The sequence below is a fragment of the Podarcis melisellensis genome, assembly GCF_964234715.1.
Source record: "Podarcis melisellensis genome assembly, chromosome: 7".
Classification (NCBI taxonomy): domain Eukaryota; kingdom Metazoa; phylum Chordata; class Lepidosauria; order Squamata; family Lacertidae; genus Podarcis; species Podarcis melisellensis.
This window is the reverse complement of record NC_138539.1, coordinates 44,840,883-44,859,419: the sequence shown is the minus strand read 5'-3', so window position 1 is coordinate 44,859,419 and position 18,537 is coordinate 44,840,883. Positions and strand designations below refer to the sequence as shown.

The 18,537-nt window shown below is 42.3% G+C and overlaps 1 protein-coding gene across 4 annotated transcripts in view; it reads right to left on the bottom strand.

The window, feature by feature from the left end:
* TMEM241 (transmembrane protein 241) overlaps nucleotides 1–17,563 on the bottom strand; it is a 46,334-nt gene extending 28,771 nt beyond the window's left edge. Inside the window, exons 1-7 of one of the 4 annotated variants that reach the window (XM_081918127.1) lie at nucleotides 16,829–17,563; nucleotides 14,480–14,526; nucleotides 13,028–13,105; nucleotides 9,312–9,393; nucleotides 5,588–5,665; nucleotides 4,453–4,478; nucleotides 2,719–2,770 (exon numbers count right to left, since the gene is read on the bottom strand). In XM_081918127.1, the coding sequence (XP_081774253.1) occupies nucleotides 2,719–2,770; nucleotides 4,453–4,478; nucleotides 5,588–5,665; nucleotides 9,312–9,393; nucleotides 13,028–13,105; nucleotides 14,480–14,526; nucleotides 16,829–16,900 (435 nt within the window). In that variant the 5' untranslated portion in view covers nucleotides 16,901–17,563. The remainder of the gene's footprint in view (nucleotides 1–2,718; nucleotides 2,771–4,452; nucleotides 4,479–5,587; nucleotides 5,666–9,311; nucleotides 9,394–13,027; nucleotides 13,106–14,479; nucleotides 14,527–16,828) is intronic. The other 3 variants (XM_081918126.1, XM_081918125.1, XM_081918128.1) reach the window with 3 other exon arrangements.
* Between the last annotated feature and the right edge of the window lie 974 nt (nucleotides 17,564–18,537).

Here is an 18,537-nt window from a genome sequence, read left to right as displayed (position 1 = left end):
TCTGGGAGTAAACCCGTTGAGTCGATCCAAGAAAATAGAGACGCCAGCAGGGGGGCCCACCAGCCAATGTTGGACTTCAGAAGTTCGGCAGGGATGTAATCATTCCCTGGGGCCTTATTGTTCTTTAATTGTGCGATTAAGTTCTCAACTTCCTTTACAGTTACTGGTGGCCAATGAGGTAGGTCCTCCAATTGGATGCATAGTTTGTAATGTTGGGCTTCCTGGTCATAGAACAAAGATTGAAAATGGCGCAACCACTCCATTGATTCCACTGTACAGATGGAATTAGTGCGCTCCTGGTCCAGTAGACCAGATATGGTTCGCCAAAAGCAAGTAGTATCTTTCTCGTGCGATGCCTTAACCAAACTTTGCCATGCGGCTCGTTCAGCTTCCAATTTCTTTCTCCTTAATAATTGTTTGTAAGACCGTCTCAGATAAATATAAGCATTAAGTAGGATGGCAGTCCCTGATTTCCTATATCTCTGGTAGGCTGTTCTCGTTTGTCTCCTTGTTTGCCTGCACTCCAGGTCAAACCAGCTAGCTCCGTCCTTTGCCCTCTTTGTAGCGGAGCTATGTATCACTGTTGTTAAATGGGATTTCAATCTTTCCAAAAGTAATTTAAAGCGTTCCATAATCGCATCTACTGAATTGCCTGTCACAATAGCGGACATCCCACCCAGACCTAATTCAGATATTAGTGGGTTGCAAAGGAGAGGTGTGGGCAGGCAGGCTCACGGAGAAGACAGCCCCACTATTCACTCTCTCTTCAAAGCTGAAAAACAGCTCTGAGTAAACATGGACATGGCTGTATGTTATAAAAAACAAGTGCAATAATGCATGTGGGGAAAGAAGAAGAGACTTCCAGAGGCACTAAGAAACAATTTACTGAAATGTGCCTAATGTCTTTCCAGTGCAAAAAAACTTATTTGGCTGACTAAAATATCATATACATAATGATTCAGAAACAAAGATTTTGCTTGAAAATATAGCTTTAAGCCCTTGTTTCTATGCAGATGCCCCAAAGAAGGTTTTTTATACCTGAAAAGCATTAGATTCCTTTCAGCAAACTGTTTCCTAGGACTTGCTATGGGGGACCTGCCTCTGTGAAAGGTTTTGTTGCTTGGCCTGTGCCCTCCTGTCTTTTCTTTTCAATAGCCAATCACAATCAAGAGGGAATGTTCACTTCCTGAATCCAATAGCAAGACAAATGGAAGGAGACGGCCATTTCACAGTAATCTTAGGATTGGTTTCTTTAAACCAGTGTTTCCCAACCACTGTTCCGCGGCACACTAGTGTGCCGCGAGATGTTGCCTGGTGTGCCGCGGGAAAAATTTAAAAATTGAAAGATTTTTTTTAAAAAAGTCAAATTTTCGATTGGGGCGCCGTCACTAGATGACCCCTGGGGTTCCCTCCCTCCCGCTCTGCGCCTCCCTCCTCCTCCTCCTCCTCCTCCTCCTCCTCCGGGGAGGCCCTTCCTGGCTCTCGGCCAAGGCTTGGCGGCTGCCACTCACTCACTCGCTCGCCCACCCGTCCCTCCATCCCTGCACCCGGCCTCTCCTCCTCTGTCCCCGGCGCGGGGGCTGCCGGGATCCGTAGTCCCCTCGCCCTTGGGCTCCGCGCCCGCGCGGGGTGCGCAAACTACGTTTCCCAGCGTGGCCTGGCGGGCCGGGCGTTTTATTTGAAGCGCTCTTCTCCCGGCCATGGAATGAGCGCAGCGGCGGCAGCCGGGCGGGCAGGGGCTCTTCCGCGCAGACCCCGCACAGCCTGCCTGCGCCCTCCGGAGATCGGGCGGCAGGATGGAGCCCGGGGATCCCCGCGGAGGCGGAGCGGCGGAGGCGGAGGCTGCCCCCCAGGTAGGGCTGCGTCGGGGGTTTTTTATTTTTGCAATGCTGCATCCGCGCCGGAGGGGACGCATCGGACCGCGGGGAGACCCCTTGGCGGGCGTGCAAGGCAATGCATGCGTGCAGGCGTTGCATGGAGTGCAGTGCAATGCAATGGCAACGCGGCGCCCTGCATGCATGCATGCAACTTCCACCGGTGCTCCGGACTTGGCAGGTGAGGGGGGTGCCCAGTGGGCGGCAGAGAGAGCCGGGAGGGCGAAGGGGAGCCGCGGGGGGAGCACCGGTGCTCCCCGAGCCGAGCCCGGGGGGAAACTTCGGCGTCGTTGCGCCGGGTGTTGGAAGCGGAGGCTGGCGGGGGCCCCTCACCTGCAAAACCTGGTCACCTCTCATATATTTTGTGCATTGCATTCATCGCCCGCTTTCTCCTCCAAGGAGCTCCCGGGTGCGCACGTGGTTCTCCCCGTGTTATCCTCGCAACAACAGCCCTGCGAGGTGGGTCAGGCGAGTGGCCCAAGGGAGCACCCAGGGATTGTCCTGGCCAGGTGGGGTGATTTGAACCCTGCTCTCTGCCCGGTCTTCGTCCTCATTTAGCCCCCACATGTGCATGACTGTGCATGACTGAGGTTTTCCCCCCTCATCTTGGCTATGGTGTGAGTCTGTGCTGTTAATTAATGGGGTTCTGCCTTCGGAGAAGATGAGCCAGCCCTCAAGGAGGTGATTATGTAATTTGCTAGCAATTCATGTCCCTCCCGGCGTGACGCTGCGTGCTGACGTCACGGGGCTGTAATGGTGGTGTGCCTCGAGATTTTTTTCATGAAACAAGTGTGCCTTTGCCCAAAAAAGGTTGGGAAACACTGCTTTAAACCAACCTACCTACCTGTGGATCACAGAAAGGAAGGCACCCTGCTGCTACCAGAAGAGTCAGGACCCTGCATGGAAGAAACAGTATGCCACATGACTGACATTCATTGCAATGCATTCTCAGAGGAATTATATAGTTCTATTTCATTAAATATATCTATCTGTCTCTGTATCTATCTCATCCTGCCTCCAAATAGCTCAAGGAAGTACATGTAGTTCTATGTCTCGTTTATCCTCACTACTACCCTGTAAGTTAGGGTTAAGCTGTGAAATATTGACCAGCCCATGGTTATCCAGTGAGCTTTAGGGCTGAATGGAGATTTGATCGCATGCTCAATTCAAACATGGTGACCCAGGGATAGCACACATGGTACTTTTCAGATGATGATGGACTCCAAATCTCATCAGCACAAGGCAGCATGGCCAACAGTCACTGATAATGGAAGCTGGAGTCCAACATCATATTGTCTGCCGCTGCTGTAACCAAAGCCCTGCCCTGGCTTTATTCATAATTTTCAGTTATGTTATTATTCCTACTACTACTATATTTGCCACATGACAAGCAACAAGCATGATCAAATGGATGAGAATAACATAAGACACTGAAATTGCCCCTTGGGAGGAGGGGGGAAAAGCTAAGACACACATTGTGTAGTAGCCCCTTCTTACAACATCCCCTTCTGCTTTTGTCATGACCACATCTGCCCTATTCTTGCTTTGCAGATCCAGCTTGAATTCAAACCACAGCTGTAAATCCTTTTGCCAAAAGCAGGGCTTGTAGTTGGAGCTGAATGTAAACAGCCCAAATGCAAGCCCCACTGCAGCTGTCCTGGACACACTTTAGTTATCCCACACCTGGTGTCACATGATGTCAAGGACAGTAACTTATCCCTCACAGCAGGATAAAATTGGCCATGTTGGGCACGCTAGAAAAAGTTAACCCTTTCTCTCACACCGTTTCTCCAATGCAAATCACCTCTCTGAAGCTGCTATAATCTGCAGTGGGGGGGGGGGAAATACTGGCTTAATACAAAAACATCTGAATTCCAAAAAGTTTTCCTAAGTTATTAACTTGAGTTACTTTTAAACACAAGGTTAAAATATGTTTATTATTTTTGAGATATTTTACTCAATCGTTCTTATATAATATCTTCTCATAGTTCTGTTTGACTGTGAACAACCTTCTTTTGTCAAGGTCTCTTGGAAATTGTGTATTTAAGCATTTTGAAAAAATATGCACACGAACACAATTATTTCATCCCCTTTTATCCAAATCTCATCAAATACAGATACATATTTCCAAGCACTTATTATAATTCTCTGAAACAATACTGTACTGTATTTAAAAAGGAATCTATGGTAATTTAATAATGATACACCCAATGCAAATTGGTCCTAGGCCTAAATCCAATGAATAATTAGGGATGCCCAAACCCACTGATTTTAATGGACTTAAGGAGGCTTCACTCTGTGTTGGCTTCAGAAAGACAACTCCAAGAGGTGAGTCAAGAAAAAGAACCATGGAATTATGATTCACCTGGAGAAGTTATGGTGGGACTCTGTGTGTCAACCTGCTGAGTAATATAATTTCTAGGCAGTTTCATCTTTATGTTCAAAGCTTTTCTGTATTTAAGCATTTAAAACTTGTCCTTTTTGAAGTTTACGATGACTAGAAAACCAGCTTTGCAATCTGTGAGAAATCTAGGCCCTCTGTGGAATTCTCTGTAGACTTATACATTGAGAAACTTACCTGCAGATTTTTAGTCTAGAGGTCTGCTGTTAAGAAAGGAAATAAAATGCAATCAAAACACTGGAAAGAAAATGTGTTATTATACATGCATCTAGACTTCTGACAGTTTTCCAAATGCAAGTTCTATTCTTGTGGTACCTGTAGAAGAATAAATGAACCCAACTTGAAATAGCTCCTAAATAAATTAGCTTCTAAAATTGCACACATAAAAAGTTTGCAACTTTTTGGGGGGGTGGGGGTCCTCCTGGACAATGCTATCTGAAGAAAAGACAGCAATCTGCAATTATTTGGGTGGCCTTTTTACTAGCTGCGACCCTATCTGGATGTAGCAGATATTTGTCTGGTTACCTCTAGACCGAATTAGTGTAATGCAATCTATGAGTGTCTGCCTTTAAAGAGGATTCATAAGCTACAAAATGCTAATTCTACACCAGGAGCTAATTCTGGCAGGGTCTTTTCAGTGGCGGCCTCATCTTTTTAAAAAGCAAACAAACACCTCTCTCCATGAAATGCGCCTTCCCTCCCTGTTGTTGTTCAGGTAGGATCTACATTATACTTCAAATAGCTTTTAACTGAGGGCTCAATTAGACCAAACGTTCCTCACCACAGCCTTAGTGGAAAGAGTTCCCACTTATATAAGCTGAGGCATCTGATTTTCACCAATTCTTCCTACCTGCTTAAGTTCCTCCCTTCGAAAGCTGCTCCTGGTGGTTGGGAACTCTGGAACAGAATACTATAGGGCTGCAGTTGAAAAATATTGGGTGTCCCAATTTGTGGAAGTGGTTTTTCACTAACGCAAAACTACCAAGGATACAACTCTTGGACTGCATCAAAATCAGTATTTTCCCCCTCTCCGATTCAATGATCTGAGCTATTTCAGGATCATCAGAGTGACACCGTCATTCGTCTCCCTTTTTGCTCTATTACAGACTTCAGAATACATATTCTTCCCACAGAATTCAATAATTTTCATTTCCGAAAGGAAAACGTTTGAAGTATTTCCCTTATTAAAAATTAAATTAAATTAGTAACTGGATTATTTAGCAGAGCTGGGAAAACATGGTAACACTAATTTCACTATTTCCAAAGCCCTGGCACAGGCTGTTAACAACACAGGAAATTCATTTTGTCATACCTCTTTCTGCACAAATGCCTCGATTCCACAAGCTATAACGTCTGCAGCATTGTGTAAGGTAAGAAAGATAGGAATTGGCTGTCAAGGAAGAAAATGTGACCAATAAGATTAGCACTGCAGATTCTGAAAAAATCCTCTTCTGCACTTATTCATGTTTCTCTTGGGGGGGGGCTCCTAAAAACCAGATATTTCTAGGGATACAGTTTCCCTTATAAACAGATGTAGGAGCTTGCAGGTATGAAATGAGGTGGTGCACAAAGCATTCAATTTCTCCCATGAGCATAGCGCTAAGAACTACAGGTAGCACCATGAGGAAAAATAGTGCAGTTTCCAAGAATGGACAGAATGTTCAGCCTAGTTTCAGTCTGTGTCAATTTCACACATGTTCTGATCTATTTCTTTATTAACCCACTGTGATTTAAAAAAAGAAAAAATCATGCAAAAATGTGTATTCAAATACCCAGGGATTTTCCCCCCTAAAAATATATTTAGGGGTACTCTCATCTTTACTCAAGAAAACCACCATTTTATAGTTCAAATCAGGGGAAATAAATACAGTAAATGGACAAAAGTACAAAGATTCACAAAACGTTTAGGGCAGGGTTAAGCAACCTAAGGCCTGTGGGCTGGATGCGGCCCAATCGCCTTCTCAATCTGGCCCGTGGATGGTCTGGGAATCAGCGTGTTTTTACATTAGTAGAATGTGTCCTTTTATTTAAAATGCATCTCTGGACTATTTGTGGGGCCTGCCTGGTGTTTTTACATGAGTAGAATTTGTGTTTTTATTTAAAATGCATCTCTGGGTTATTTGTGGGGCATAGGAATGAAACTCATCTCATCACTCCAAAAACGAACCACATCCAAACTGGAAACTATATGGAAAACTTGTCAAACTAATTTGTCTTCTAAGATGTGCATGCAAGGATACTATAAATTAGTTCTGTATAAAATGGAATTTGTAAATTATTGGAACAGCTTTATTTGATAGGATACTTATTTTAGGTGTTTGCCACTGGTCTTATTTTATTTTGTATAAACAATTTATCTGTTATTCTTGTTTTTTTCCACTAGAAATGCTTTTTGTAGAAACAAACATGTAGGCCATAACAAATTATTTGGACCTAAGACACAGCCACTTAACAAAGTACATTCTAAATACTTGGGAATTTGCAAGAAATGGTATTCAATGAACAGCCAAACATGGCACATAACTAGTCAGTTGTTGACTGGTCTACAGTAGGATAAAAAAACAAAGAACAATTCATGGCACCCATGCTCAATAATTTGCCAGTCATTATTGTTAATCTCTTGTAAAAACATCACATCATTTTTTTTCAGTGTACATTTTGTTATGTGGTCAGTGTTGATTATATTTTATCTGAAAAAGTCAATACAGATATATTTTAAAAACAAAGAACAGTTCCTAGTTCCACTGCTGGCCTTGTTACCTTCCATTTATGTTGCCCCTCACTGCTGCTGAGGCAGAAAGTTAAACGGAGCCCGTCATCTAACACAGGCCACTTGAACTAGAGCACAATAAAAGGAAATACTAGAAGTAATGTCTAAGAAAGCTGACACCAGAATTTACATTTTTCCTTTTCTCCAGCCAAGTTTTAACACACACATGTATATACAGACACACTCACACACCCCTTCCCCTCCCATATGCTATTGGCTCTTTCTAGAGCCAAGAGAAATGTGTTTTGCTGCCAACAGTGGCTCCAGATTGCCCAGCTCAGCTAACCTTCGCCAGATGTCTATTGTCTTTGATGATATTTTTTAGGAGCTTTAGTCTTTATAAAAGGAAGCTCAGTATGTTGGTCCAGCCAGCATAAGCAAATTGCCATCTCCTCAATTCCACTATCTCACGAACACATCTCAGCCAGTTGTTGTTCCAGAAATTCTCATTTCAGTTTGAAATGTAAATTCTTAGATGAAATAGGCAGGCACATGCCCTCACAGCTAAGTAAGACCCATTTCTACAACCACTGTGTAGACTGTATTTCAAGTGCAGGGGGGGGGGAACATTTCAAGTGTTTTCACAATCCCATTTTAATACTGCCATTTTAAAGATGAGGAACTGAGACTGAGTTTGGGGAAGAGCAAGAATCTGAAGCCGGGTCTCCCCACTATTTGTCCGCACTGGCTCTCATCCAGTGCAGAATTACTCACCAAACAAAGGGACAAAGCAAACATCATAATTAAAACCAGCTCGACTGATTTGGAAATGAAGCCATATGTAGTTATATGATGCACCACAGTAGCGGCAACAGACATTTGAGCACTAATTTAGGAATCATGTTAACAACAATGAAAAGGCATTTTATGCTCCTATTTCATGTGTCAAAATGGAGCATCTTTCATATTCATGTACAATGAGCTGAGGCCTCATCGTAACAGTAGATTCTGAAGAGGCGGGAGTAACAGAAAAAAGGGGGGGAGATTATGGGATGTAAGTCAACAGAGAAAGGAAGAGTCACATAGACTAAACTTCCCCAGTTGCCTTATCAGAGGATGTAAGTGCTTCATGTGCTAATTCCCAGGGCAAAAGGAAAGAGAGGAAGGGAATGAACTCTGGCTGGTGACTTGTTTTGTGCTGAGAATTCTTACCTATTTTGCTGTTGGAGCTCATTATACCAATTTGTCATCTCTATATTGACTGACCAGGCAGCTTATTTTATTTATATATAAATATATATATATATATATGCAGGTTTTGGTGTCCTCGGGTGTCTTCCCGTGTAAAAGTTGGGGTGTCTAGGCGACGTTTCGACGAGGTCTCACTCGTCATCTTCAGGCTGGTGCTTTCGGCTTCTTGTTACTGGAACAGAGCAGGATCTCAGTGTTTGAGTTCCTATAAATACTGTTGAGGGGGTGTGGTGTATAGCCTCCAATGTTCTGGGCAGAGAGGAAGCACACTAGCCTGGGAACTTCCTCTCTGCCCAGAACATTGGAGGCTATACACCACACCCCCTCAACAGTATTTATAGGAACTCAAACACTGAGATCCTGCTCTGTTCCAGTAACAAGAAGCCGAAAGCACCAGCCTGAAGATGACGAGTGAGACCTCGTCGAAACGTCGCCTAGACACCCCAACTTTTACACGGGAAGACACCCGAGGACACCAAAACCTGCATTCCTGTACCCGTGAAAATCTACGAAAGCATATATATATATATATATATATATTTGCTTTCGTAGATTTTCACGGGTACAGGAATGCAGGTTTTGGTGTCCTCGGGTGTCTTTTACTTTTACACGGGAAGACACCCGAGGACACCAAAACCTGCATATATATATATATATATATAACCTCTTTCACCATTAATTATCAGTTTTGCATTATATACAGCTGGAGATATACATTTCAGTCTTGTTGATACTGTTCATGCATCATATTTGCAAAAGTGGTTGTTATTGTCACCACTGCACACATAAGGACAATATAACATGCAAAGCTGAAAATTAGGAAATTGTTTGCAAAGCAACCATCCGGTCAGCACAAGGATTTCTACTTGTGCGACGGGATTTTCCCCTTCTCCTCCCCGACTTTCCCTAAACTTGCTCCATAGGATGCTTACAGCTTCCAAACAGCAGTTAGTATTTTCACAAATGACTTTAACCTCAGTTAGGTCAATGACTTTAACCTTAGTATGTTATCTGGAGTAAAACATTAACACCAACAAATGAAAAGCGTGTTAGTTTCCATTTGCCTGTATCTTACCAGTCTGGACAGTGCCCTGGAACCTGCATAAATAATGCCCACAAAGAGTGCAGAAGCTGGAAGCCATGACAGCACTTCAGATCTGTAAAAACAAATGGTGCATACAGTTACGACTATGCCAGATTCTGTATCAAAAGACATCTACCCAAAACATTTCCCCCAACTAAACAAAGGAAAATGAACCTGGATCAGGTGTAATTAAGAGCCATGAAGGAAGTTGGAAGCTCTGCAAGATACATCTCTTGGCATTGTATCTGACCATTCCCATGCTGCAAAGATGCACATCTGTGGTGATTTTCTACCTGCTTGGCTTGAGTGTATCCAAGTATCCTTATTGGGTTAGCTCTTCTGAGTAGCTGCAATGATGACATGCCTCTACAGTGTAATCTCCTATGTTGTTCTGCTCAAGCAATGAGTTAGTTGAATTTAATCCAACTTCTGCTCATACAACATAAATTCTCTTTCCTCACGCCGGGCCCAAATCTTATCTGGATCAAACTGACAACTACTATAATTATTTTGCTGGTAACTTCAAATCAGATGCCTCCTTAAAACAAGCAATGTCATTTGAACTGAAGTAGCAGTGGAAAAATAAATCCCTAAAGCTTGAGAATGAGGTCTCCATGTGGAAAACAGAGATCACTGACCACAATGTGAAGTCTCAGGAATCCCTGAAATGTTTGCATGTCCAATGTGACCATCTAAAATGCAATGGAAAAGGCCATTAGAACCGTTCCCACGATGGAACTTCAGAACTCAATCCTGCCAAGAGGGATTCTTTTTCAGGGCTGGAAAAGAATGTCTAGCACTACGGGAAATGCTTCAACAGCAGTCATCACTCTAATATGCCAAGCCATACAACAGTCAGGCTCAGAATCTGCTATAATGACTTTGCAGAGAGCACTGTATTGTGCATTCCTTGACAAGTACGAAAGAAATATGCAGTATTCCATGAATCGGAATGGTAACTTGGTGATCACAAGACATGCCTACGCTACAAATCTAGATTGATCATCATTGCACCTACCCAAAGAGCATTGCAGATAACTGTTCTGTGAAGGAGTTAAAAGATCTCAATCAGATAAATTTCAGCATACACTCAAAATCTAAATACCCCTCTCATCCTTAGGCTTCCTTTGTTGATGGCATAATAGACAAGTTAAGGTTCGGCAATCTTCGCGGAGCTCTGGCCCAATGGTTGCCAGTGGTTTAATTTGAATTAATTTTATAAGGAATGATTTTAGAGTGTTGTGTTGTACTGTTTTATTGTTGTTAGCCGCCCTGAGCCCGGCTTCGGCTCAGGAGGGCGGGATATAAATAAAATTTATTGTTGTTGTTGTTGTTATTGTTGTTGTTGTGTGGATGCACTCATCACCCAAGGCACAGTCTGTTCATTCTAGACACAAAATGCCGAGGTTCTTGGAGAATTATGTGTACACAAACAGCCTACTTTCAGATCTAGATTTCTGAAGGAGTTAGAAGCAGCTCCTATATCTTTCCATCTGCAAACAGAGACACAAGTACAATATGAGTCACCCCACCCACTTTGAAATCTGTTGGGGTTGATGGTACTCAGTATTTCTGCAAATGAGACTGAAGGGAACTTTAGGCACCAAGGAAGCCAACAGCCAAAATCTCATTTATTCTGTGGCTCACTGAACAGAGTGAGGAACTCATGACTTGCACACAGCCTGAGTCTTCCATCATTGTTGCTGATCAAAATCTTAAGACACCCCAGTGCTGATATTTCTACAAGTTAGTAATCTTCCATGTTGTAGGGAATATGTATAATAAGCTCAAACACAAAGATCAAATACATAGCCAGAGGGCAGGGAGGCAGCTACCACCCCAAATCAAGTAAATAAATAAAAATACTTAACTGACTAATTTCATCACAGATAATTTGGTTCTGTCCCACCCCAATATAAAGTCTGCCCCCGCAAAATAAATCCTGGCTATGCCCATGTTGGGGACCCCTTGACTAATGTAACACATTCTGCATGAAGCTGCATTTGAAGAAAGGGTAGAAGCTGAAGCTGGTGCAGAATTCTGAAGCATGCCTCTTGAAAACAGACTTCCTATTCTGCCTCATCCATGCTTTCAGTTCTTTCCATGTCCAAGAATTAAATTGCTTGAGTTCTGGAGTGCCTCTTTCCTTACAGTCCTCCCCTTTTATCTTCTGGTCTTCTGCAGCATGCCATCCTTTGCATGCCATCAACAAGAGCAGGGAGCAGGAAAGTCTCTGTGTTAGGATTACCTTGCTTAGACTGACATCTAGTGGAGTGAAGTCTTAAGCTCCAAAGCAGAACAACATTTAAGCCACCCTTACCACAATGTTCCATTGCTATCACAGAATGCCACCCTGGAACTCCATCAGATATCTATCCCCCTGATGTGCAGCCATTCTACAAATGGAAGAACAGTACTACTGACATTGCTCAGAATGAATTTCTCCAAGCACAGATCTTTATGTCACAGGTCACTGTTCTTCTAGGGGAGGACACTATAGAGGTGTGTAAAATTATGCATGGAAAGAAGAAAGTGGAGAATGAGGTTTTTCTCCCTCCTTCAAAATACTAGAACACAGGAGCATCCAAAGAAGCTGAAGGCTGGAAGAGTCAGAACAGACAAAAGGAAATACTTCTTTTCGCAGTGCACAGGAACCAACTTCCACAAGAGGTAGTGATGGTCACCAACTTGGATGTCTTCAAAAGAAGATTAGACAAATTCAAAGCGGGGAAGGCTGACAATGGTTACTAGGCAGGATGACTATGTTGTGTTTCCACCTCCAGAAGCATTATGCCTCTGCACACCAGTTGCTGGGAGAGGAAAGAGCAGTGGGGCACTCAGGTCCTGCTCACACACTTCCCATAGGTTTCTAGTTAGTCACTGGGAGAACAGGATAGTGGGTTACCTGGGCCACTGGCCTGATCTGGGGGGCTCTTCTTATATACTTACGTACATAACCCTGGACAAAATGAAGTATTTTTTTCTGTGGGTTTTTGCCTCTCAAATTCATGAGAGTTGGGTTTTTTAATGTGTTCAATGTGGATGTCTTTCATTTAAACATCAGACTAGATTTCCATGGAATAAATCAGCTATTCCTAAAACTGTATCCCAAACAGTTCATAATTGGGCAAGACCAGGCACCCCCAAACTCGGCCCTCCAGATGTTTTGGGACTACAGTTCCCATCATCCCTGACCACTGGTCTTGTTAGCTAGGGATGATGGGAGTTGTAGTCCTAAAACATCTGAAGGGCCGCGTTTGGGGATGCCTGGGCTAGACAGTCAAACAGCAAGTAAGTGATCTTGCATACTAAGATGCAAACAGCAGATTTCTCAGTTCTAGATTGTATGCAATCTAAAATGCCCTATAGAGTTGGGAAGTATCTTCATTTGACCATGCTAATTATATAAGAATGGGACAAGGGCTGGAAAAGAAAAGCCTACACGTTTGTGCACAGATACTTGATGAAACTGGCCTATCCTATGGTCTCATGAGTATATGCGCAAAGTTATATAAAAGCATAAAGAAAACACTCCAGTTACATACAGAAAAAAGTGTGCACATGTTTATTATTATTATTTTACCACTACACAGTTCTTGCAACATTATGGGGTAAAAACCACAGCCAAGTATCTGTGATGACACATATTCCAGTGAATATTACTTGGAATACCGTCTGTCTATTTTTACACTGCAATTTCATTGTACCTTGAACTGCTGCTGATCTCAGTCCAGCCAATCTTCCAGGAAATGTGTAGGAGAAATCCACCAACTAGTGTCTGCCAGCTGCAATTGAAACACGTACAATGTTCTGTTTCTAAACAATCAATTATTCAAGTCAATTATTACTCACAGTGGAGGCTTCTTCCATGAGTGACACAGTCTGATCATATGCTGCCTTCAGTCATTGGACTGGCAGTATAAAGGACAACAAAATAAAATTATGACGATGGAACAAAACAACAAATTATATTCCTAACAGGCAACTTGGGCTGCTGCAGAGCCAGTAGATGCACCCGCGCCTGTAGTTAGAGCATCAGCTGCTTAAGTGGAGCAAAACCACAAACCTTTTACTCTGCTAAATTCTGAAATCAAAGATTCCACCTGTTGTGAGGCCACGGGGAACAGAGCTTAAGCCAACTTCTCCTCTAAGACCATTTGCAGAAGTGACACTGAAGCTAGTTTGTATATCCAACATATGCAATGCAAATATGGATTAGGATGCATATATATTATAATAATATATGAATTAGTGTCAGGTAAGCAGTATAAGCTATGAGTCCTGCTATGAACTTGTTGGGTGGCCCAAAGCAAGCCACTACAGCAAGGGTCGTCAATATCATGCCCTCCACATGTTTTTGGGCTCCAACTTCCACACGGCCCAAGCAGCATGGGCAATAGTCATAACTGGAGTTGTTGTTCAACATCATCTGAAGGGCATTATGTCAGCTCCCCCACACAACGTGGTCAATCTGGTCTACTGCCCATCAGTTTAACTGAGTGATCCCATTTTCTAGTCTTACTGGAGACTCTCTATTCACTTTTTTTACCTCATGCATAATTAGATAATCCTCACTCAAATAATCATCAGCTTACATTTGTTTTGTCTGGGTTTGTCACACAGAATCTTAAGAACTGTTGTAACTTGACAGAGACTTTCAGAAGCCACTGTGAAAATAAGAACTCTCTTTCCCACCATCTTGGTCTTGGCCTCCCCTTTCCCTCCATAGCTGCCAATTTTAAACCACCAATCAAATCTCTTCCTCAGAACAGTTTGAGCACTCTGCCATCAGCCTTGTGATTTTGGTTAAACTGCCTTTGTACAACCTTTCTCTGCTGTTTTGTGGGAAGTAGACTGACCATAGGATTTGACATATTTGAAGTACTTGAACATTTGAAATGGGGAGTGAAAGTTATCAAAAACTGGAAAATGGCACATTCCTTCCCCCTCAGCTACAAGGCGGGGCTGGTGAAAAAATAGCAGTTTTTACATAGAAGCAGAGAGCTGAGAATTAGGACAAGTGAATAACATCTTGTAACAATAAAACATATAGGAGTTTCCCAGATGATATACAATTATATGAGACACTAACATTAGCCTCTGTCTGGTACAGCTACCTACTTATTCTGTCATTTTTAATGCGCTTTTGAAATACTTACCCTTGAAAAAGAGTAGGGTAGGTGAATTTCAGGACAGACAGAACATACTGGAAGACAAAACACCAAGTTAGGGGATAGTACATAAACACACACACACACACACACACACACACACACACACACACACTTTTCAAGTAATTTTAACATAAATCAATGGATGCAATGGATCAGACAATGAAACAGAACCCAGCCATAAAAATAAAAAGAAACAAGTTATAGCTAGCCCTGACCTGAATAGGCTACTTGGGACAGAACTCACTTATTAATGAGTGCAATTTGAATTAACTAAGTGACCACTTCAAGTAAGAGAATCTACCAAACTCATTGGCTTATCAGATGTACATTTTTCCCCGTAATTCAAACATAGGAGTTGCAAGTAGACGTTGTAAGCTGAAGAAGATTCAAAGTAAAGCCTTAGAAGCTACCTGTTGCATAGGATTCTCATGACCTTTGCTGGTTCTGCCTTAATCATAAACCAAACCAAAGCAACATATATATACACACAGTATACACACACACACACACACACACACACAACAAGTAATTTAATTTGGTTGATTACATTACATGCTATTCTTACATACTTTCCCCCTTGAACTTCATTGTTCATTTGCTTTCTGCCTTGAAAATACCACAGCCTGTTGCTTCTCATCCATCCCTGTGTTCCTATAATCTGATTTTTCTAAAGGATGTTGCAAGACTCGTCTTTTCTGTTTTAAAGGTAACAGATGCTAGAAAGATGCTAAAAAGACTTGTAGCACCTTAAAGACTAACAAATACAAGATGGCCTAATTTATTTTATTTATGTAAACTGTTTCTAAGCTGTCCTTCAGTGGATTCCAGAACAGAATACAATAAATATGAGAATTAATTAAAGCTACAGATGCAATAACACATTTGTCAAACAATTTATAGACTATGGGGCAAAACAAGACTATACAAACTAAAAGCAGATTAAGGCAATATAACTCTTTAAAATACCTGAGCAAATAGAAATGTTTTAACTTGGCACAAAAAGGCGGTCAGTGCCAGGTACCTCTCAGATCCAAATATGTGGTATCGCCACAGAAGAGGCCTCTCCTTGGTGCATACAAAACACATCTCCATGAAGGAATGTGCTCAAGAAAAGGGTCTCTATTAAAGATCTCATGACACAAGCAGATGGGGGGCAGGCAGGAAGACACGTTCTGTCAGGCGTTTGTGTTCCAAACAAACTTTGTTGAACTACAGTTCACTTTGTCAGATCTAGTCCACAAAAGTTAATACAGAACAATCCTAACCATGTCTACTCAGAAGTATGTCCTACTGAATTCAATGGGGCTTACTCCAATGTAAGTAGGGTTTGGATTGCAGCCTTAGTTTTTAAGGAACTGCAAAGACTTTTCTTGATTTTGCAGCAACAGATTAGGTCTGGAAGTGGCTGTAGATCCTGGAAAGGTTACACATTTCACTTGTCACAGAGGAGGGAACAAAATTGTCTGAAGCTTGTATTGAAGTACCTCATTGAGACTTGCTCCCAAGTAAATGTGTCTAGTTTTTTTCTTTCTCCTAACTTCAGTGCCAAAAATGAAGAAACTCCAAGATCAAGAAGCCATAAGCATTACAAAAAACATAACTGGGAAGGCTTGTTTTAAGAGTCTGGTCAAACATTATGGGGTGGGAAAGCAAACACATTTAAATGGAAGAAATCTGTAATTCTTTCTTAATAGTTAAAACCCAGAGTCCTAAACCTAAATATTTAAGATTTGCAGTGTATACAAACTATCAAAAAAGTTGTGCTTTGAAATGATAATACAGATAAAACTGCCACAATTTTCTTATCGCTTGAGAGCATGTTTTATTGTCTGTATGTATATACTTTAAGGCTGAGTGGAATGTGATAACCCCATATGACCTTGTGTGCATGATTTTTAATTGTTTTGAGTTTTGTTAAGAGTTCTTACACAGCCCTAGAAGTATTTCTACTTTATCCTTCACTTAAGGCAACTATATAAAGCCATTAATTTAGTTTTTTCATTAAACTCTTGCTTTCCAGGGATAAATGTGAGGACTCTTCCGTCCTCCCCCCCATTCCGTGTGGGGTTTAAGAGTGGGCTAAAGGAAAGTCGATAGCTGCACGTCGCTGCGAGGAGAAAAGTCAGTTCTCGAAAGAAACTGAAAATCCATGAGCAGCTTTTCATTGTCTCGCAGGGAAACACAAGTTCGCCGTTGCTGGAGAGAAAAGGCAAACAGTGTGTTCGATTTTCCAAGGTATAAAAACTAGCAGACCAGCCAAAACTTGCGACCCTGTGAAAAATTTTAAGTCGAAATAAAGGGCAGTTTAAACTAGCGGAGCTCTCTCAGCCTCACCTTGTTGGTGAAATAAGAAGACAAGTAGAACAAACAGAAGGCGAGACCAGTTGCAGGTCTCTTTAAATACATCTGTCAAATCATTTCACCAGTCCGGGGACAAGGGAAGAAAGGCACTTTCTCCCGACTGCTGCGACCTGCCAGGAAGAGCGACTGCATGCGGCTGCCATGACAGAGACACGTTGCTCTGGAGTCTGCTCCAATGGGCGCGGAGAAAAGGGCCCCAGAAACCGCCTTCTTAAAGGGGCAACGGTTTCTCCAGGGCGGAAGGAAAAGAATGCGCCGCCGCTCTCCCGGTTCCTCTCTCTACGCGGCCTCAATGATGCGCTTATACACCGTCTGGCTGGTTAGTCTTTTCTGAGAGGGGTGCCGCTTGGACATTTCTTTTCCCCTAAGTGTTGTGGTTTTTTTGCCGCCTGTCCTCAGATTTCCAGAGCAGAAGGTTATCGTTGGAGGCGGCAATGAAGAAAATGCAAGAACTTCAAACGCGACAAAACAAATAGCTTTTAGGATTAAAGACGAAAATCGGAGAAAGCACAGCTGTATACAAATGTATTATGGACTTAGCTTTGTTCGCCCCGGCCATGGAAACTCCTTTCAAAGGATCAGAAACTTTATAAAGGAGGAAGCTGCTCATCTCCACCCAGTATCCATGTAAAGATCAATCATCGTGCGTGCTACTGCCACAATAAAGCTTTTAGGCTTTTGGTGCTACAAGATTCTTTGTTGTTTTTGCTTCAGCAGACTGACACAAGGGAGTGATAGGATAGAAACGCGCAGTTTAAGTGCCTTGGTTTCTCTTGCAAAATTTTTATCTTTTGGTACATTTTATGGTGCACTTGGATAATGTGAAACTAACACAACACCACTGGTGTAAACGAATAATTGTACCATATATTTATTTAAATAACCCCGAATAAACTGACGTTAACAATAATTTAGCAATCAACAATTAGGCTATTTCTTTTTTAAAAAAATACAATGAAAACTGCAAAGTGCTCCACATATCTTCCAGATGGGGTGCTGCCTTACAAATGGGTAAGTAGGTTCTAATTCTGTGTACTTGCGTGATTGATTCGCAAATGTCCATATACAGTACATTCAGTAAGGGTCTTTTGCTAGGGATTCACACCTGTTTTCTCAGAAGATCAGACTTATTTGTAATAAGGAAAAGACAACTAAATGCACTGGAAAGTGTAGGACAGGATAAGTGTTCAATAAACAGGACGGAAAAACACTACTGTTTCCTGTCCACAGCTGTGAGCTGTCCTATTTCTGTGCTGTGTGGTCTCTGATCTCAACTTCTCCCCCACTTTTTACTGCCTTTTGGATTTGATATCCCGCCTTTCACTCCCCTTCAGGAGTCTCAAAGCGGCTAACATTCTCCTTTCCCTTCCTCCCCAACAACAAACACTCTGTGAGGTGAGTGGGGCTCACTCTTGAACTTGGGCACAAGTATTTCTGCACCTTTCCATGCACACTTTTTAAAAAATCTATAGGAAGTGGACAAGGGCAAGTCTTAGTTATGATGCTTCCCAATGGTGAACCCCAGAGCTGCAGACTGTGATTGAAAAAGAAACCCGAGTCGTGGGGGTGCCGAATCCCAAATGACAGGCATTTCTCATCTGAAAGAGAAGATGGATTTAAAGGTCATCGCTGAGGAGCCATTCGTGTTCCCATTTATTCAAAAGCGTAGGTTCCAGCGCTAA